The sequence below is a fragment of the Artemia franciscana genome, chromosome 4 (genome assembly GCF_032884065.1).
Source record: "Artemia franciscana chromosome 4, ASM3288406v1, whole genome shotgun sequence".
Lineage (NCBI taxonomy): Eukaryota > Metazoa > Arthropoda > Branchiopoda > Anostraca > Artemiidae > Artemia > Artemia franciscana.
Window position 1 is genome coordinate 21962928 of NC_088866.1, and position 22580 is coordinate 21985507.

Below are 22580 nucleotides of genomic sequence, written 5' to 3' on the forward strand. Positions count from 1 at the left end.
CTTGGTAAAATTCTAGTTGATTGATTTCTTGCTATCTCAAAAAGAGGTTATGTTAGGAAAATGAAACTTCCAGGGATGCATCTACAGGCTAAAGAATGTCCTGGGAAGGTATTTTGAAGTGCCTACCTCTACTCCTTCTCTCTCTAGAGGGCCCTGACCTTTGATGACCTTCAAAATATGTGTTATTAAAGTGAAATACTGCAAAATAGATCTTCTGCTTGAATAAAGTACAACAAAATTGTTTTCAGCTTCACAACTTTGCTGAATCCAAATTTATAAGGTTTTAAAGATATGCCAATACATTTCCCAAATTTTGAAAAAAAAAAAACATTGATATGGCTCAGAATTCTACTCATAACAGGAATTGCATTTTCAGAACTAAAGGCAGAGAAAAAGCAACTGGTAACTAAAAATTAAGATAAAATATTGTTTTGTCAAAATTTCAATTTTGACAAACCTGTTAAAACTGTCAAACCTGTCATGTAGGCGAATTTCAGGGCTCTCTAGAGGGAAGAGTGGAGGTGGGTACTCTAGAACTCCTTCCCAGGATATACTTTAGCCTGTAGGCCCACCCCTGAAAGTTTCATTTTCTTAACCTTACCCCTCTGTGAGATAACAAGAAGTCACTCAACTAGAATATTAACAATCACTTTATTAAACAACTAACAACTGCTGATACGTTATCACTCTGCTTAGAGATAACCTTTAGCAAGGCATGAGAAATTTTATGTTTTCTCTTTGTTTGAAACAGCTTAATTTTTTTGCTTCAAGAATAACAAAACAAGAAGTCAATGATCATTGTATTTAGCAGTTATCATAAAATTAAAGCTCTATGATCAAAGAACGAGGTGAAGATCTACATACTTAATGATAATAATCTAAAAGCTGCTGATCACAAATGATTATTTTTTTAACTGAGATATTCTTAGCCACTTACATTGGAAGTTTTTTTTATCACACATTTCTGAAATTTGAAATCTCTCTGGAAACAGACCTTTCTTCCTTATGCTCTGGTCTTCCTTATGCTTGGATATGGATCGCCACTATCTTTCTTTAGTTTCTTCTGAAAAACCTCAGATAAATGCTGCAATTTCGTAGAATCTTTCGTAGGGTTTTTTGACGTCATAACCCTGCGATAATTACAGATGAAATTCTAGTCCGGACTGAGAATTCTTGGAAGAATTCCAGACGGATGCGAAATTAATTCTGCATGCTTGAGCTTTCGGACACGCTCTAAATAAAACGGCAGCAGAGAAAAAAAGTCAACTTTTAAGTTAACTTTTACGAGTCGAATCAAACGCAACTCCGAGCGTTCGAGGGTGTAATCCGAATAACCTCTGACGTCATTTGCGTCCCATAAAACGCTGGGATTAGTCAGATAAGTAATCGGACAAGTAAAAAAACACGAAGTACGGCTGAATAATTATTGAAGAAGACAAACAAAATAGGAGAATACAAATAAAAGAAAAAAAAACACAGCTAATGACTAGCCAACAAGGAGCTTTTTTAACTTCGAAACTCAATCCTATATTTAACAGACCTTCAGTGTTTGAGTTTGTTGCCCAAAATGATTTAAGTGGTGTTTTACATACGGCTTCTCGACATCTGGTAGAGGTAGGATGTAATTTATGTTGTTAGAAGCCATCCAGTAGCTGCACTTTGACAGGACAGTTCCTATGGTTAGGGATTACCTTGGTAGTTGGGGGCGCCTTGGGAAGAATTTATTTTATTACTCCTTCATGACTCAAATATAAGTAGGAATATCATAATTAAAGTAAAAATTCGGATTAAAGTGGATAATTCCTCAGCTACAGTGCCCAGAGTTGGCTAACTACCCCATCCCCCTCCATAAGAATGGCTCAGAACTTAAATTAGACTCTGTCTACCTTAGGCCTAAATCAGGCAAGTGTCTAGGTGCTTTGTTTTCCTTTTGGTTAAAATTAAGCATCAGCACTATTTCTGTTTTCCAGTAAAACAGAAACAACATCAACTTCTCCTGAAAATAGAAGTATACTGGGTGCATGAGGATATAGTTGCCTTGATTGAAGCCTTTGTTACTTGGAGAACTTAGCAGGTAGTAGTCTATGAGGCCACCATTAAAATTGTTTATTCTGATGAAGTTCCTTTCATTAGCAGAGTCCCACAGGGCACAATCCTGGGGGTAATATTCTAGTTGATTGACTTCTTGCTGTCTCAGAAAGGGGGTAGGTTTGGAAAATAAAACTTTCAGGGATGGGTCAACAGGCTAAAGTAAGTCACAGGAAGGTATCTTGAAGTACCTACATCCACTCCTTCTCCTTTTACAGGGCCCTGACCTTTGATGACCTTCAAAAATATTTGTGTTCTAAGAATGAAATCTTGCAAAATAGATCATCTGCTTGAATGAAGCACAACAAAATTGTTTTCAGCTTCACAACTTTTCTCAATCCTGATTTATAAGGTTTTAAAGATATGCAAATACATTTCCTGGATTTTTTAATAAAAATAACGTTGATACAGCTCAGAATTCTACTAAAATAACAGGAATTGCATTTTCAGAACTAAAAGAAGAGAAAAAGCAACTGGTACCTGAAAATTAAGGTAAAGTGTTATTTTGTCAAAATTTCAATAGGTATACACCTGTCATGTAGGCAAATTTCAGGGCTCTCTAGAGGGAGAAGGAGTGGAGGTGGGTACTTTAAAATACCCTCCCCGGGATATAGTTTAGCCTGTAGACCCATCCCTGAAAGTTTCATTTTCCTAACCTAACCCCTTTCAGAGATAGCAAGAAGTCACTCAACTAGAATTTTACCATCCTGGGACCCACAGTGTCCAACATTGGCATATATGTTAACAACTGTGCAACTCACCTGAAAAATTCACTGACACTATATGCTGATGATTGCAAGCTCTTAGGATAGTCCCAAATTAGCCCCAATTGTTCAACAATACAAGAGGATTTAGACCAACTATCTAGATGGTCCTCTGAGTAGGGTTTGCTGTTCAACATGTCAAAATGCAAAATCCTGCATCTCAGACATGACAATCCTTGACGACATTACCATATTGGAGATGATTTATTTGAAGCTAGAAGTGAGGAAAAGGACCTAGGGGTTATTGTCAATGATGAATTCAAGTTGTACAGCCACACACATACTCAAGTTGCTAAAGCAAATCAAGCCCTAGGGCTAATGAAATAAATGTTTACCACCAGAAAGCCATATGTGGTCAAGAAGCTATACAAAGCTATTGTATGTCCACACCTTGAATCTGGAATGACCCCAGAATCTCCCCTTTATGAAATGGGTGTTAAAGCATTTGAGAGTGTCCAAAGCCAAGCAGCTTTGCAAGACAAGCCATATGAGGAACACCTTGCATCCCTCAAACTTCCTACCCTAGTCTATTGAAGGAAGAGATGAGATGCAATCACTACTTGCAAACTGCTAGAAAATAACCTTTTCAGTTAAATTTTCTCCTCAACCCTTGCAAGTACAACAAGATGTCACTCAAAGAAGCTGCAAGTCCCCTGTTGCCATAGATGTGAGTGCTGGCAATTCTTCTCTGTATATGCTGTCCCTTACTGGAACAGTTTCTCTGAAGCCACCATCCAGTCCCAAACCATAGATGCATTCAAGAAAGGAGTTGATCAGGACTAGGCCATTGCTGGGTGCAGGCTAACCTGGGATACCAAACCAGATTCATGTCACACCACCTGTGAGATGTTCCATGGGAGGCTCATCACCACCTTATCTTGGTGGATATATGGTTTAAGGTAAATAAAATCAGGGGGGGGGGGTGATCTTTTGTTTTCCAATGAAAATAGTGTTCAGGAGATCCATTTTTCAGTGAATTTTTTTTTTAATCCAGATAAAGGGGTGAAAAAATTAAAACATCTATTTTAAACAGGACCAAAGGCAAACTGGAGTGTCATTTTGATGTCCTGTGGTGGTGCAGTGGGTTTGACCTTAGCTTGTTAATATGGGACCCAGAGATCAAATCATGCTGCAGCAATGCACTACAGGGCCAATGCAGGGACCTTAGTAGTCAAGAAGCATCATTTATCTGATACAATACAAGTGTCATTTTGGGGGGCAGTTGCCCTCTCCAATCATTTGGAGAAAAACTATTATATAGCCCATTGACTATCCAGATGTGGACCCCTCTTGCCCCCCCCCCCCACAATAAAAATGCTGGAGCTGATGGCAGATCCAGGGGGCCTACCCCCCTGATGTAGTGGTGGATTTATGGTTGGGTCTTAACTATGGTTTATCAAGAAGATCTGTCTGTTTTACCTCAAAAGCCAACTGGGAGGTGAGAATCTTCATTTTGTAATAACAAGGAGAGGAAATTTAAAATCCTAACTTCTTTAGGTTGTCAAAATGATATTTCAGGATTTTGCTGTCACAACAGGGCTGAAAAGCCAAATATTAAATTTTTTTTCTGTCAAAGTTTGTTTTTGAGTCTTGCTATGACACTGAGGTAAAGAAATCAATATAATTACTTTTTTTGGCTTTCTGTTTTGGTTTTTTGGGTTTGCTTTTTTTCAAAGCAGGGTGGTTTTCACAACATTGTTGTTTTTTAGGGGATTTGTATGATAGAAAGTAAATGTATGAGAAGTGTAAAGATTATTAATTTAAGTTTGGATTTTGGTAAGCCAAAGGTAGCCACTTTACTGCCTATTTTATATAATTAAAGCTCTACTTTATAGGACAAATCACCTCTGTTCATTCTAAAACATTACAGACTATACTCTTTAAACTTTATTAAAAGTTTGTAAAAGTATATGCTTAAAACTAAGTATATAAGGCAAAATATTCTTTCAAAGGTTAGAATGATCATTTAAGAAGAATAGGTTTTTGAAAAATTGTGTGTAAAAGAAGGCAGATAATTATGTGTTTATTTTTTTTATCTAGCTAGTATAGTTGGGTCTCTGAATTCTCAGTTTGAATCAGTGGAATGACATTGATTTTTTTTCAGCCATTTAAAAATAAATGATAAAAAGGAAAAATTCACACAATTTGAGTTAACCACAGAAACAGAATACAACTGCAATATTACTTCAGAATTTCTCACCTTCTCAATGCCAAACAGTTGCAAAATATAGTTATGTTTTTGTATAGGGGTTGCATATATTTGTCCATAAAATTGTCTAAACTGCTATATATACCACTGAGGATTTTATACTGATTTTGATACATGCCATCCAATCATATTTCGTGATTTGTTGTTTATGAATCAAAATTTTGCAGGAAAATGCTTTTACTTAATACTAAATCTGAGTCAAACTTCAAATTTTTATTTTTGTGCTCAACAGACATATCAAGATTTAAACGTTTGAATTGAATTTCTGAAAATATCAAGATTTAAAAAATTAATTAGAAACCTCCACAACTTGAAACTTTGAGAATTTAAATCACCAATCTATACTCATCAAAAACAAAGATAACAAACTCATAATTATTTGTTTTTTAAGGAGTATTTCAACTCATATAATTAGTTTGAAGCACATACCTACATGCATCTTTATTAAACTTCATATTTTTCTAACAATCTTTTTGTCACTCTTTTTTTTTTTTTTTTACAATAAAAAGCTTAACTCACTTGCTATAGTGGTACAAAGTACAAAGGCAAAAAATTATACAGAAACTATTAAATATCCTATTTTTTTAAAGATGGTGAACAGCTTTTTATTCTTTTTATGGTGGGATGGTTTTTATAACTCACTATTTTTTGTATCAATATTTGTATACCATTTTAATTTCAACAGATTTGTTAGAACTTACATCTTCACCAGATTTTAGATTAAATTTATGACCATTTCCACTACCCACCAACAACACATAATTGTCAAGGTTCCCTTGAAATTGCTGGTATTTGTTTGTTTGCAAAATTTATCAAAGCAAACTATTATATACAGTAGCAAACTATTATGTCAAAAAAAGGACCAAGCCAAAGGGAAGTAACCCTATCCCAGTCGGTGCCCATGCAGCACTAAATCTGCATAATAGGGGACTTGTATATAGCGTTGTAAATAAAGTTTCTAGTTATAGTGAGCATAGTTTAGGACTAAGTGATAGTGTCCAAGACCTATGGCAAAGTTCCTGTGTGTTCTTGCGCGACGATGAGTTATCCTCGACTGCAACCGATGCATCCTTGATATCCTTAACCGGAAGTTCCAGTATCACGTCTCTAGACTCTCAGTCGGATGCTACCCCCTTTGAGCCGATCAAAGAGGATCAGCTGGGACCAGGCACAAAAAGCAGTCACCAAGTAAGTCCTGACTTTTCTATTCTCATATCTAATGTTGATCAACTAACAAACAAATTACAGGAGCTTAGGAGTCTCATGTATCAAAAAGACTATGACCTGGTCTTATTAACAGAAGTGTGTCCTAAGAATTCAAGAACAAGGCTAGAAGATTCTCATATTAATATGCCTGGTTACCGAGTCGTCTCCAACCTTTCTCGTACAGAATGCATACGCGGTGTTCTGGCTCTGATCAAAAATACCTATGCAGTACGTGAGCTAAGCATTGAGGCAAATTCAGCCTCAGTCGAATCTGTATGGTTTGACCTTACTGGTGAAGACCAGCGCCAACGCCCTCTCAGAGTCGGTTGTATTTATCGAAGCCCGTCTTCATCCTCAGCCATTGAGACTGAGAACACTCTCTCGTTAATGTTCCGCCAAGCTATTGAAAACTTTAAAGGCGAATTTATTGTCGGAGGTGACTTCAATTTCCCAGAACTGATCTGGAAAGACGGGTACCCCTATAACCCAACTGCCAATAGCCAGATTAACGCTAGACCATTCATTGAGATTGTACACGACCTTTCTGCCTACCAGCTAATTGACCAACCAACTCGGTTTCGCCCTTCCCAACAACCCACGATATTAGATCTGGTGTTTGTAAACAGAATCGAAGCGATTCAGAAGGTAAACTATCTCCCACCTGTTGAGAAAAGTGACCATCTTGGCATAGAAATTATTACCTCTAGACGTCCAGTGAAAAGTAAATACAAAAGAAAGGTCTACACAGATTACAAGGCGATCAGAAAGGAGATAAGACTTATCGACTGGGATGAGCTACTTCAGGGTAATGTCGACGACCAGTGGGAGAAATTCCTGACAGCTGTCACCAAGATTCAGAGTAGAAACACGATAGAAAGGCTGGTTCCCGTCCCGAAGACATTACCGTATATGACCCCTAGCATTAAAAGACAAAGAAATCGCAAATTGCGCCACTGGATTGATCATTTGGAAGTCAGGAGGGGATATTAGCCTTCTTCAAAGCCTTATTCAACAGGATATAAGTTTAGTCCAGAGATTCTCTTTAGCATTTGGCTTCCCAATATCAATAAGTAAAACTAAAGCCATTATATTTTCTAATGGTACTCTAGATCCTCCTAATCCACTGACAAAGATCTCATATTGCAATTCAGTGAAGTTACTTGGTTTATTAATGGATTCTAAAATGCAGTGGCATGAACCTATTAATTCTTTGAAATCTCTGATTATTCAGAGACTTTGTATTCTAAAAAGACTTGCTGGAAGTAAGTGGGGATGTCACCCAAAAATTATTTTGGATTTTTACAAATTATATATTCGTTCAAATATAGAATATGGGATTCAAATTTTTTTTCAGCTCGTCCCCATCCTCATTCAAAATCCTTGAATCTTTACAAAATTCTGCTATTCGAATAGCTTTGGGTGTACATAAGCATACTCCTCTGTCAAAGTGAAGAACACTGTCGGGTTTGGTGTCCCTAAGTGAAAGAGCATCTAGTCTAAGGATAAAGTATTTCTCGCAAATCCAGGCATATGGAGCCAAGCATGCTGTATATGCACATACCTTTGCTGAGAAGTCAGCCTGTCCCAATGCCCATTCATCATGGAATCAGTTTCAACTGGAGGTCCCAAACTGGAATCAACATTCGCTTTATGCATATCCCTTTACTGAGTCCCCCCCATGGGAAATGAGCCCTCCAAGCTGTCAAGTAGAACTTATCTCTATTAGTAAAGATTTGATTCTTAATTATGAGATCCAGACTATTTTGGCTGAACACATCTCAAAGGCTTACCCCAACTATAGAAAAATATATACAGATGGATCCGTCCAGAGGGAAAGAGCTGGAGCAGGAGCATGCATCCCATCCCTGAATTTGAACATTTATTCTCCTCTCCCATTGGGATCTTCTATCTTGTCTGCTGAATTATGTGCCATCCGCCTGGCCTTGGATGCACTTAATAATTATAACATTGAATCTGAAAATATACTCTGTCTCTCCGACTCTAAATCAGCATCACTACTGATCCAAAATATTAATAGAATTGCTAATGACAAAGATTTATATAATATTAGAAGACAGCTTCTTAATCTTAAGATCAAGGAAAATGAAGTTTATTTTCAACATGTTCCTAGTCATAAAGGTATAAAATATAATGATATGGCTGATTCTCTAGCAGCAAAGGCTTCCATGTTATCTCCTAGTCCTTCCTCTGACCTCAATTCACGAGATATTATCAGGCAAAGATCCAAAGTTAATCACAGTACATTAATGTTATCTCCATTTCATACAAGATTAAATACAGTGCTATATTACCGGCTGAAATCAGGTGCCCTACTTCTAAATAGCTTGTTATTTAATTGGAAGCTACATCATTCCCCTTTATGCCGAATCTGCTTTTCAACAGAGGAAACAATCCAGCATATTTTATTTGATTGCCAGGCTCAGAGTGAGGAGACTGTTGCTCTTAAGCGTTTTTGCTCCTTGGCTAAGATCCCAAATACTTATACAGCTATCCTGGATTCTAACCTGCCATGGGAAATTGATCGTAAGATATTTAAGGCAGCAATTGATACCTTAAAGAAGAGAAATATTGTTTAATAAAGATTAAAGCTTGAAGAAGTCAATTTTTAAAAGGACGCGATTTATCCATAGTTTTTGATTGTGTAGAAGAGAGCGGGAATGAGTAGGAAGAGCCGTATTGGTACCGGCCGGCCTAGTGCCTTAAACTGCCGGGGACAGGTAGCTCAGGTACTCGTACTTCCCACAATCAATAACAGTGTATTATTGTTCATAATCGTATATATCCATTGTTTGCAGATTGGAGGAGAATAGCGCTTCCAGTAGCTAGTTTTTCTGAAGAAGAAGTCAAAGAGGTGAAAGGACTTGTTGTTAGTCCATATACCTCCCTACAATTTTTGGAATTGGAACTGGAACTGGAAAAAAAGAGATAAGCCTGGTCACTATGAAAAGTACGTTCAAGCTCAGAACAGACTACGAAACTTAACTAAACAACTGTACCAAAATTTTGAGCTTGGACATGCCAATGAATGCAAGAGTAACCCAAAAAAGTTTTGGAATTACGTATCTAGTAAAGACCACGCTCGGCGCTGTGTTAAACGCCTCACTACTGATGATGGAGGAGAAGTGACTGACACCCAGAAACTAGCAAACTTACTAAACAACCAGTTCGCTTCCGTCTTCACAACAGAACCAGATAGTGAGCCTCCACCCCATCCTAAATACGTCATACCGTCTCCCATGAGTACGGTTGTTATCACTGTACCTAGGGTGGAAAAGAGGCTAAAAAACCTTGATGCCAACAAATCAGCTGGCCCCGACGGAATCCACCCGAGGTTGCTCAAAGAAACAGCCACAGAGATTTCCCCCACTTTGTGCCATCTATTCCAGTTTTCTCTCTATTGCAGAGTTGTTCCCTCACAATGGAAGACTGCTTATGTTACACCCATATTCAAAAAGGGTGACGGGTCTAAAGCTGAAAACTACAGACCTATAAGCCTTACGTCTGCTGTCGCTAAGGTTTTAGAGAGAATTGTCAACGACGCACTTCTCAAGCACCTAGTTTCCAACAGCATTATCTCGGACAAACAACATGGTTTTCTTCCCGGGAAGTCAGTCGAAACCAACCTACTCGAAACTTATGAGCTAATTACTCAGCTTCTTGACAGAGGATTTCCTGTCGACCTAATTCTACTAGACATTGCCAAAGCCTTCGACAAAGTCCCCCATAGTCGTTTGCACTCCAAACTTGCAGCCGTGGGCTTTGATAAAAAACTTGTCGACTGGCTAATGGACTTCCTTGGTGGCAGAACGCAAAAGGTTCGGCTCTTTACCATGGACGGAGGAAAGATCTATTCAACACCTTGCCAAGTTCTGAGCGGCGTCCCTCAAGGAACTGTCCTCGGACCAACCTTATTCCTCATCTATATCAATGACCTGGTTGCTGAAACAAAAAACCATTTGACTCTTTACACCGACGACTCCAAGCTATTTGGTACCGCGGACAACATTAGCCTACAAGCCGATCTCAACCAAATTCAAGCATGGGCAGATAAATGGCTTCTGTCCTTCAACATCTCAAAGTGCGTCACTCTTCATTTCGGCTGTGGTAATCCGCAGCACCAGTACACTATGTACGACGGCAAAACGTCATCGAAAGTCTTGATTCCTACTTCTAGTAGCGGTAGAGACCAGGGAGTCCTGTTGGATGACAGCTCAAAATTCCACGAGCACACCGCCCAAGCAGTTTCGAAGGCAAATGCAAATTTGGGACTCCTGAAAAGAACCGTCAGTAGTCGATCCTCCACAGTTTTTCTGAAATTATATAAAGCTCTGGTCAGGCCAATCCTAGATTTGGGAACATGTCTTGCTGGTCCTTTTTACAAGAGTGACATCCAGCTTGTTGAGGGTGTCCAGAGGAGAGCCACTAAATGCATCGACGGTTTACGCAGTCAGCCCTACTGCAGAAGATTACAATCTGTTAACCTCCCAACACTCGTTTTTCGGCGTAGGCGTAACGACATGCTGCTCACCTACGGGTACCTCCAGCAAGCGGATCAGAAGCTGTTCACTTTCTCTCCCCACCAAAAGCAAACACGAGGACTTTCCAGAAAGCTGTTCAAATCCAGCGTTAACACCAAAGTCCGACTAGACTTTCTCAGCCAGCGAGTGGTGAACGATTGGAACCAACTAAGCCAAGAGACAGTCTTGGCAACCTTGCCCGAGGAATTCAAAAAGAGGCTCGACAAGGAATGGGAGGCCAAACCATGGAGATTCCAGTGGGAAAACCCCTCCCAGCCCTCACTACCATAACAGTCGTGGAAGACAATAGAGATTTAGCTTGGAGGAAGATGCAGCTTGTCATACCCAACCATCTCACACACTCTATCCGAAGTTGCTGTTGTGCGGTGGTGCCAAGTCTAAATCGCTGGAGAATATCCTTGAACCATACCTACCATGTGATCACCGTTACCGAGTGGGCTTGAATTGCATCTCTCCAGCACTCTCTAGTCCCTATGGTTTGTCGCTTGACCTTAGCACAGCAACCAGATCTATCGCCATCATCAACTACGGAGCATCACAGTTCTCGCAACTAATTCGCTCCGAAGTGCGAATTAAGGTAATTAAGGTAATAATGCACCCATCCCCCCATAAATAAAATCCTGGATCTGCCCCTGGCTGGAGCTACTGCCGGCAACCCTTTTGAGGGAGGTTAGGGGTGCATCATTTAGAGTTTGGACATGCTTTTTGAGGTATTTTCATTGAAATGGGCATTATTGGTAATACTACTATAAAAATCCAGAAAAAAAAACAATTTTGCAACAGATACATTAAATTCCCTCCCCCCCCTACAATTTTTTTTTTGCATTGATAATACTGCTCATATTTTGAAATTTTTGAGACCATATAGGACTTTCTGATGTTATGATAAATTTAAGTTTGAAGAAAGCACAAATGTATGCAAAAATAAATTTCATTTAAGCCTATTAAAGGCTCTGTAATGTTCCTGTGTCATGCACCATATTAGGTCAATTAGGGCAATTTTTTGCATCCTGCTAGCAGCACAAAAAATAGCAATTTTTCTTTTCAATGCACACAAAAAGTCTAATGAGGAAACATCCTTTTTGTGCCATTCAGGAATGCTAACTATTATTTTGATTAAGTTTAATAGTGAATTACTATTGTATGAACAAATTAACAGGAATGAAAAAGACCCCAAAACCCTAAAAAATCATAAGGATGAAAAGTGTGTATTTGGAATTATCTTGATCAGAACCTTTCTGCAGCAGAAATACAGCCCTCATCTAGAAAAACATTGCAATCACTGATTTTGCTTTGGAACTGGTATTGCACTGGAATGCCATAGAGCCTTTTAGGCTGCATTCAAAAATAATTTTTATACTTACATGTTATTTTTAAATTCAACTTTGATAGTGACATAATAAAGTGCCATATGGTCCTGAAAAATATGAAAACATGACCATTGTTGTCTTTGAAAAACAAAAATGACAAAGGTTTATTTAAAAAAAAGAATGTTTACATTTATCTCAACTGTAAAAGTTAGTTGGAAAAACTTTTTTTTTTAGAATTTGAAAAAGAGTTCTAAATGCTAATGTGTCTAATATTTCTCCAATTTCTTGTGGGGGAATGCATGTTGTAGAGAGCTGTGAGTAATGTTCATATCTTTTGGGAGCTAAATTTGTTGTCTTTTTTCCCGATTCTTGGATTGGAAATGCCAAAAATGGTGTTTTCAATGGAAACACTCTAAATGCATTTTCCAATTATATGGGGGGGGAATAGGGGTTGGACACAGGTTTCCCTGTCTTCCCTCCAAAGGGTTGCATTTGGCACTCCTAAAATTATAGAATTAAATTGCAATTTTGAATTAAAGAATTAACTCCTATTACATTGACACTTTCTACCCCCTCAGTAATTGACATTTAGGTAAAACGTCTACTTTGTCAGCTTGAAGTGTTCACATCCTGAGGTCTTGCCTTGACAATTCTTATCCAGTATAATAAAGCTACAATGACTGAATTTTAGGATTTGGCATAGTTGTGGAGAAAATTTAACATTTAAACTTAACTGGTGCAAAATAAAAAAGTGAATTAATACAATCAGACAGTCTGGTGTAACAAACTGTAAGTAAGGAGCATTGTGCCTCAATAGTAACTGAATAAATGGCTTTTGAATGGATAGCCTTGCTCTTATTTATGGTAGCTCTCATTTGTAGACATTATTGTACCTTGCATAAGGTCCAGTGCTGGTCTGTTTGACTCTAACATTGATTTGGATTGTGATATTTAATTCTTATGTAGTTCTTAATATTATGATTTGTAATACGCTACTTAAAACTCAATTCCTTGAAACTAAAGTACAATTGATGCTCTGGTAGTTAGAACATTTAAGAAGATGTAAGACTGCTGGCTGTTTTAAGTTTGACTTGATTTGTATTTATTTTTCCTTTTAGGTTCCACCTTTCTGTTCCATAGTAATTTCATTTTGCGTTAAGTTTTAATTTTTAAATTATTTCTGCTTGTTTTAGGTTTTAATTTGTAGCTGTTCTTCAAAAATGTGTTTTCTTTAGTTAATTTTGTAAGAAGCTCTTAAGCTCCTGAATAAACAGGTAAAATGTTCTAATGGTTGTGGTTTTTGATTGGCAATTCTAATCGTAATAAATGTCTGATCTTTAAAATCACCAAAAAAGTGAATTGAGTTTTAACAATTCATCTTACCAATACCTTGCTTTTTTGAATTCTGGTTACTTTTTGCTGCTCTTTGTTGGCAAATTTGTTACCACAAACTTCCGAGTTTTTAAGACTTCTAAGGATTTTCACTTGATTTCAAAATTAAGCATATATACTTGCATTATACTTATACTTATCATTAGCATTCATTATACTATCATTATACTAAGCATTATACTTGCCAATGTTTTTTCTGTGTCTATCACAGGAATTGTCATAGGAGCAAAGTGTTTATTAATAGCTGTGTAACTGTGTGATTGCATTACATTACTATTTATAATCATTAACAAGCCACATGCATTAAGAAAAATTTTCCTGTCCTTAAATGCATCGGTTACAAATAAATGTATGTAGAACCTGTTTCTATAGGGATGAATACACTCTATAATTTGTGTTTCAGATCTCAATGTAAGATACACAAAAAAAAAATTGTCTAAATCCTCACTTGTGCATTTTAAGTGCTTGTCAATTCTTGCTTAGAAGTCACTCTTCATGATAAAGGAAACATTTAATCTGTAATATCTGTAGAATAAGAATTCAGGTGGAAGCTTATGTAAAAGCATGCCTACTGGAACTGGTTACATTTCTGTGTACTGCATAGAATTATTGTGGGTACTTTATAACTTCGTTTTTATGTTTGTTATAGACTTTGGCAAGATCAAATCCACAAAGACATGGAAAATGGCTATATAGTTACAATGAAGTCTACGTTATCGCTGATCTTGTTGTGCAATACTATTGTTTGAAACAGTTTGGTTAGTTTTCTCTTCTTTTTTTGCTTATGTTGATGAAAAATTTGAAATATTTATCATGATTACAGCAATAGCTGCAACCTTGTAAAAAATCAGACACTGTCCATAGTAACTGAAAGTTCTATGCATTAAAAAAAAAAAAAAATCTAGTATTGAACATTAACAGCAACAAGCAACAGGAAAATTAATTGAGAATAGGCCTATATAATTAGGGCCATATATTTAACAAGTAGAGGCAGGGGTAGGGGTAAAGTGATATGATGTGGTTTTAGCATTGATATAAGTATTTTCAAAATTTTGAAGTTTCCTTCTGGAGAAGCCAACAACTTTATCTATACCGAGAGCAGGGCTGAATCCAGAATTTATTTACGGGGGAGGGGAGAGTAAAAACAAGCTACAGTATGCAACAGGTATTTGTTTAATTGAATTTTTATTTCTTCTGCAAGAGTCCAGTCTGGAAGAAATTGTGATCATTATATGTCACTTGGTAACTACCAAGTGCAATAAAAAATCTAGTGATAACAAATGTCATATAATGCTGATTTGGGAATGATAACTTACCTGAGTTTATTTCAATAGCAAAAGTTGACTGTAAAAGCAAGTTTTTGGTTATATTGAAAATAGCAAAAAACGCTTCAAAAATGACGGATTTAAAACACTGTCTGTTAAAGCACTGTTGGAGTCATTGTGGTCAAAACCACAAAGGTAAAAATCAAAAGGTATTGCTCTTATTTACATGCTTTTTATTACTTCATTTTGATAACACTGTTGTTAGGCGTCATATGGTATCAAAAATGACACTTTTAGTGCCCTTTCTAGAGTGGAAAGGCTGAGAAGCATAACCAGAATCATTTAATCAAAAAGTCATCATAGATATATAATGATTTCCCCTTAATGGTTCTGTTTTGATGGCACTTGGTATTAATCAAGTGACATGTAGCAATCGCAAATTCTGTCAGTCAGTCTGTTGGTCGGTTGGTCTGTCTGTCCTGGTTTTGCTACTTTAGGCACTTCCAGGTAAGCTAGGACGATGAAATTTGGCAAGCGTATCAGGAACCAGACCAGATTAAATTAGAAATTGTCGTTTCCCTGATTCGACCATCTGGGGGGGGGGGGGGGCGGTTAAATCGGAAAAATTAGAAAAAAGGAGATATTTTTACCTTACGAACGGGTGATCGGACCTTAATGAAATTTGATGTTTTGAAATATATCAGGTCTCAAAGCTCTTATCTTAAACGCTTAGAGTGGAGGGATTGGGATGAAACTTGGTGGTAAAAATATTCACAAGTCCCTAGATACGTGATTGACATAACTGGGACGGATCCGCTCTCTTTGGTGGAGTTGGGGGAGGGCGATTCTGGAAAATTAAAAAAATGAGGTATTTTTAACTTATGGAGGAGTGATCGGATCTTATTGAAATTTGATGTTTCGAAGGATATCGTGTCTCAGAGCTCTTATTTTAAATCATGACCGTATCTGGTGACATTGGGGGAGTTGGAGGGGGGAGCCTAAAATCTTGGGAAACGCTTAGAGCCGAGGGATCGGGATGAAACTTGGTGGCAGAAATAATCACAAGTCTTAGATACGTGATTGACATAACCAAAACGGATCCGCTCTCTTTCGGGGAGTTGGGGGAAGGGTTAATTCTGAAAACTTAGAAAAAATGAGATATTTTTAACTTATGAAGGAGTAATCAGATCTTAATGAAATTTGATGTTTGGAAGGAAAACTTGTCTCAGAGCTCTTATTTTAAATACGGACCGAATCCGGTGACATTGGGGGGAGTTTGGGGGGCAACCTAAAATTTTGGAAAACGCTTAGAGTGAAGGGATTGGGATGAAACTTTGTGGAAAAAATAAGCAAAAGTCCTAGATACGTGATTGACATAACCGGAACGGATTCACTCTTTGGGGGAGTTGGGGGGTGGGTAAATTCTAAAACATTAAAAAAATAAGGTATTTTTAACTTACGAAGAGATGATCGGATCTTTATGAGACTTCATATTTAGAAGGACCTCGTAACTCAGATCTCTTATTTTAAATCCCGACCGGATCCAGTTTCCTTGGGGGGGGGGGGTAAATCTTGGAAAACGCTTAAAGCAGAGAGATCAGGATGAAACTTGGTGGGAAGAATAAGCACAAGTCCAAGATAAGTGACTGACATAACCGCACCGTATCCGCTCTCTTTGCTGGAGTTGGGGGGGGGGGGGTGGGGTAATTTGGAAAAAATAAAAAAATGAGGTATTTGTAACTTACCATTGGGTGATTAGATCTTAATGAAATTTGATATATAGAAGGATCTTGTGCTTTAGAACTCTCATTTTAAATCCCGACCAGATCCAGTAATATTGGGGAGAGTTGGAGGGGGAAACCAGAAATCTTGGAAACCAGAAATCTTGGAAAACGCTTAGAGTGGAGAGATTGGGATGAAACGTGATGAGAAGAATGAGCACAAGTTATACATACGTGATTGACATAATTGGAACGGATCCGTTCTGTTTGGGGGAGCTTCGGGTTGTTAATTTTGAAAAATTAGAAAAATTTAGGTATTTTTAACTTAAGAACGGGTGACTGGATCTTAATGAAATTTGATATTTAGAAGGAACTCTTGTCTCAGAGCTCTTATTTCAAATCCCGACCAGTTTTGTTGAGATTAGGGGGAGTTGGAGAGGGTAACTGGAAATCTTGGAAGACGCTTATAAATGTCGTAGATTCGTGATTGACGTAACCGGACTGGATCTGCTCTCTTTTGAAGATTCAGTGCTCTGGCAAGTTTGGTGCTTTTGGACATGCTAGGACGATGAAAATTGGTAGGTGTGTCAGGGAGCTGCACAAATTGACTTGATAAAGTCGTTTTCTCTGATTCGACAATCTGGGGGGCTGAAGAGAGAGGAAAAATTATAAAAATTGAGGTATTTTTAACTTACAAGTGGGTGATCGGATCTTAACGGATTTTGACATTTAGAAGAACCTCGTGACTCAGAGCTCTTATTTTTAATCCCGACCGGCATTAAGCCTCTGATTTTCCTTTTAAAGCAATCTGTTGATTCTTAAAATTTTGCTAGAGCTTATGCCATATGAGCTCTTGGTTCTTGGCTCTTCCGACCTCGTCACAAGTGCCATATGAGCTCTTAGCTCTTGTTAATTACATACTAGAACGCATTGTTTTAACTTGTTAGCAAAACATTTAAAAGAGGAAACAAAAAGACTGCTGAATCTGTCTGTGTGAGATGTAACTGGCTTCAGATTATTCCTTGTATGATTATTAGCGCAGGGTGGCATAACAGGTGGTACTAATGTGTGTGTAGTGTTGAGAAACTTGAAAGCATAAATTGAATGAAGTGGAATATCAACTGAAAGCAGTGCTCATAGAGACTTGGTAAACTTGATGATTTCTAATGCAAGTTCTAGTCAATAAGTTTTTCAACAAAAACAGTCCTCTGAGCTTGTTTCTGAATTATCTCCAAACCATCTCTCAGGTATTCAACACGGTTCAGTACATGATAGGATCGCCTTATGGGATACACATATTCTCGGAGGTTTCAAATATATGTAAGGTATTCTGTCTTCAGTTGACAACCTGGAAAACCCTAACCAACGTATTGCCATCAATGTCTGTAAAGCACAATTGTCTTTTTTCACCTGCTTCTGGAAATGAATAGTGAACAAACACTCGACACTACATATAACCCCTAATAGGGTTGCAGACAAAAATAAGACTAGTGGTGTGACTGCGGGAAAACCATGTTTTTGTTTATTGAATCTCGAAATTTTTGTCTCAGATGCTTTCATTTTGCTGTTGACTGACCAGTCATTTAGTTTTTTCACTGTGAAGTGTCACTTGCAACTCTCACTTTGTAGAAGTGACACAACCTTAACCCAAATGCAATTCCTGTGCTTAACATGGTTGAAGGTGATAATTCAGGTCTCTAAGTTTTGTTACTGCTGTTGGTACTTTTTCAGAGCTTTGTAAATTGCACCTTGTGTTAGCCATTTGTTCAAGATCACTTGTAAACCACGGCTTGCCAGACCCACTCATTGCTAAACTTTGTTTGGGAAAAATTTCAAAACCTGTCTTACAGTAGAGAGTTAATCTTATTAAGGTCATTCATGTCAAACACTGAGCATAGTTTGTTAAAGCAGCCATTTCCAATCTAGCAGTGAAATTTACATAACAAAGGTTTCATTATAATCCACATAGTCGAAACTACTAACAAGTGGTTTATAATTAGCCTACCCCTCTTGTGATGTTTTCCTCCACAGCCCCATTAAGGAAACACAAAATACAAAGGTCTATTTAAAAAAGAAAACTATCTTGTGAAAAATTCTTTTTAGTTTAATTCAGGAACAAAAACTGTTAGCTATATTTATCTTAACTGTAAAAGTTAGCTGGAAAAACAATTTGTTGGGAATTCTGAAAATGAGTTCTAAATGCTAATGATTCTAATTTCAATTTTTTTCTCGTGTTTCTAGCAGGGTACAACATGTTATAGAGAGCTATTTAATAGCTCATTTGAAAGCCAATGATTCAATTTAAGTTGTTTGTGTGAATTTGCCTTAGCAGTATTGTCTTGAAGGGGCATTTGGCACCAAATATAAAACTTCTGTCTTGCTGTTGTGAATAGACTTGACAGGGAAAACTTGTGTACAACTGAAATTGTCATTAATCATAAAACAGATGCTTACAACTCCCATTTTAAATGCTCCTGCTCTCAGTCCCCTTAGCAAGTGAAAATTTAAAAAAAAACGAGTTTTGGCATAAAAAACTGTCTTGTAAAAAATATTTTCACTTAGATTCAAAGTTGACTAAGGAGTGATAATTATTACGTTTTTTTTATGTTTTTTTTTCACAAAAACATAACGTTTATTTATCAGTTACGTTTTACGTTTGTTTTATCAGTAAAAGATATTTTACAAAAATAATTTAAGGGAATTTTGAAAAACAGATTGAAACTATAATGTGTCCTTTTTTCTTTTTTGTTCTGGCAGGGCGCTGGAACATTTTGCTGGAACTGAAATGGCTGACCAAGCAGATTCTTTGCAATTAGGGCTCTACTTCATTCTCCCTGTCAAGGCGTGCGTGAATAAATCGTGGGTTACAATAATCTCACACAGAACTGTCATAGGAAGGGCACTGGTTTTTCCTGATTCCTAAGAATTTTCCTGTTTTAACCTTGACCTTGTATTTTTTTTTGTAAAAATTCAACTTTAAATATCAGTTTTCCTAAAATTTTGAAAACCAAAAAATATAAAAAGCTAAAAAAAATTGAACAGTCACAACAAAAAAATACTGTGTTAATGAGTACCTTTACCTATAAATTACAGAAAATACCTATTAGAAATACGAATTTGTTTAGATTATATTTAGTTTGCATCTGACAGAAGTTTAGTGTCCTTCACACTTTTGCTATGTGCCTAAAAAAAAATTATGTCATACCATCTTCTTCTCCTTCAATCCCAAAAAGTAATGACTCTAGCATGGATGCAAAGATTAGTAGACTGAATAATTTGATAACTGAGGGATTTTTGTTGAAACAGCTAAATGACTTTATACTTTATTTTCGTGAAAGAATTAATTTGAACTTACTACCCCTGAAGAATAACAACAAATTTAACATGTATTGAAATTACGGACTTGCTGACAGAACCTGAAACGACTCAGATATGCCTTGGTGTCGAATCAACCATCCTGAAGAATGAAGAAAATGTTGGCATCCCCTAGCAAATAGGCGTACTCACTTTCTGAATCATTGTTGCAGCAGTAACTACAACGTAAAAAGAGGCAAACCGCAGACAATAGTTAACTTAAGTTTAAAGTGTGTTTTCTAAGAAACTCCCTTGTAAAACATGTTCAAATGCACTCTGTCTTAGAAACAATAACCTGATTCAGTTTCAGCAGAACGATGATATGCAATTATTTAAAAAAAAATAGATTGTTTTTTAGAGTTTCAACTAAATCCCTCAGTCATCCCTAAGATATTGTTGATACGTCCTTTGACAACCAGCTTACACCTAGTGTGTTTTTATTTTTAAATCCCCCTCAACGTTTACTGAAAGTTTTATTTTTTCCGTAGTTGCAGTCAAAGGTAGTCGCAGTCGTAAATTTGCAAGTATTCACAGTTGCAATTAGTCACAAGTAGTCGTAGTCGTGATTAGTCGCATTCATCAGTAGTTGTAGTCGTAAGTAGTCAATGTCACAAGCAGTCGCTGTTGAAGACGCAAGGAGTCACGTCACAATAATTGTCGCAAGTAATAGCAGTCACAACCACAATTAGTTGTAGTCGAAGTCTAATGTAGTCACAGTTAAAAGCAGTTATTTTTCGCAGTCGTAAGTAGTCGCAGTCGCAGTAGCAGTAATGGCCCTGAAAGTTTCAAGTTAATAGCCATAACCATTTGTAATATATTATAGTTGTGCCCTTTAGCTACCCTGGATGCACATAGTGTCTTCTGATTTAGTTCCAAATCACCAAACAGGAGGAAGAAGAATAGTTGTTTAAGCTTGAGCTTATTCTGTCTTGCTGAAACCCAATTTGTATTAAAAGTAATCATTCCTATTACTCTTTTTCAAAACTTAGAAACTGAGCTAAAAAACTGACTTCACTTATGTTTGTCCACTGGTGGATTGTGTCTCTACCCTCTCGACTGACCCACATATCCGCTCCCAGAGTCGTTCAAAGTAATATCAGCCAGACTACTGAATTGAGTTTCCTACAGTACTATTCGGATCTGAATCGTGGTCTTGAGGGGACATTCTCCTCAAGAGCACGATTCCAAAGGAATCGTTCCAAACAGAGCTAGTTTTGTGGTAGGGATTTATGTGTGATAGTAAAAGCGCACCCTTTTCCTAGTTGCATATTCTTTTCCTGTTGCTTCCTTTGCCGTCTTGTTATGTTTGTTCAATACTGTAGAATAACGTTAATCAGTGATCTTACTAAGGAAATATCACAGTAAACATGCATGTTGTGCAACAAATATTGTAGTCTACAATGTTCTGAGGATGGATGAGATTAATTTGCTCATGCTTTAGTGGGCAGTGTTGGGGTCATATATAGGAGAAACAACCCATGTCCATACGTACGTTCTATGATGTGCCGTGTGTACTTTTTCAGGGAAAATGGAAAGGATGAAGAACTTACTATTTTTTGAAGGGAATGTAATTGTGATTTGTGGTGGGACAGACCCAACTGGATCAAGGCTAAGGCTTCGAAGACCCATAGCCTCTAAACCCCTGGTGGCTGGGCTTGCAGTCATTACACTAACCCCCAATCCAAGCCAGAACTTGGGTCTTAGCAACACCAGAATTTGAACCTGTACCCCGAAGAACATAGAGTTGCAATTCCAGTGTGATATTGACTCTGCTAGGATATCTCTTTTGAGGTAATGATAGTTTTCAACTTCCCTTAATGTTTCTTTGCTCTTTAATTTTATCTCCTTAAACTTGTAGAAATTAATTTCTAAGTTGTAGGATAGAGACTTCTAGGTTATTTTTTTTAATACATTGTTTTCTCTAGGTGGGTCCATGGCAGAGAATTTTTATGGGTTAGAAAGAGTTTCAGCCAACTGCGAAGAAAAGGGAAGAAAGTTCCTGAAAGCAAAAGATAGATACTGGTCTATTTTGTTTCTAGTCGTAATACCATATATTAGAAGAAAAGTAGAGATTTACTTCCGTGAGTGGAGACTTTGCTATGCTGATGGGATTTTAAGAGAAGGTGTAAGATTTGTTTATTCTTATATATTTATTATTTTCTCTTTTAATATTTAGTCTTTTTTGTTTGCCCATAGTATTTTATTCATTACTCTTTTTTACGTTTATTCTTTTACTTGTTCATCTATAATTTTCGGATTCTTTGGCTCATGGAGTTGGTAGGATCAGGGACTACAAAAAGTTTTGGAAAATATGTAATGAGTTAATATCGAACTATAAGCTCACTGTAAAGTGTTAATATCCAAAAATCCAAGGATTTGACGATAATATCTATTTTCATTGTCTGTCGTTTATTGTGAGAAAGATAAAATATGGCTTTTAGTCAAAATTTTCAAGTAGTTGAAAATCGTATCGAATTTTTCAGCCCTAAGAGCGAACACATTCCTTTCGTGGTGGAGGGGAGAATTCAAAATTTCAAGTTATATTTGCTGCAAAAACTATCTTGCTGCAAAATCTTACATATTTTGGATTTACAAAAAAATAGAAAGCTCTATCGTTTCTTTTTCTTTCTTTTTTTAAACACCTTAAACATTTATGAACATTGAAAGGCCGGAATGAAAGCATTCAAGCCTTAGGGCAGTTGTATAACCTTT

General features: G+C 37.1%; 1 protein-coding gene across 1 annotated transcript in view; it reads left to right on the forward strand.

Annotated features, from left to right (window-relative positions):
- The first annotated feature begins 1404 nt into the window (after positions 1–1404).
- The window catches only part of LOC136026153 (peroxisome assembly protein 12-B-like), a 39051-nt gene continuing 17875 nt past the window's right edge, over positions 1405–22580 (forward strand). The window contains exons 1-3 of the mRNA XM_065702454.1: positions 1405–1614; positions 14178–14286; positions 21794–21993. Coding sequence (XP_065558526.1) covers positions 1483–1614; positions 14178–14286; positions 21794–21993 — 441 coding nt within the window. The 5' untranslated portion in view covers positions 1405–1482. The remainder of the gene's footprint in view (positions 1615–14177; positions 14287–21793; positions 21994–22580) is intronic.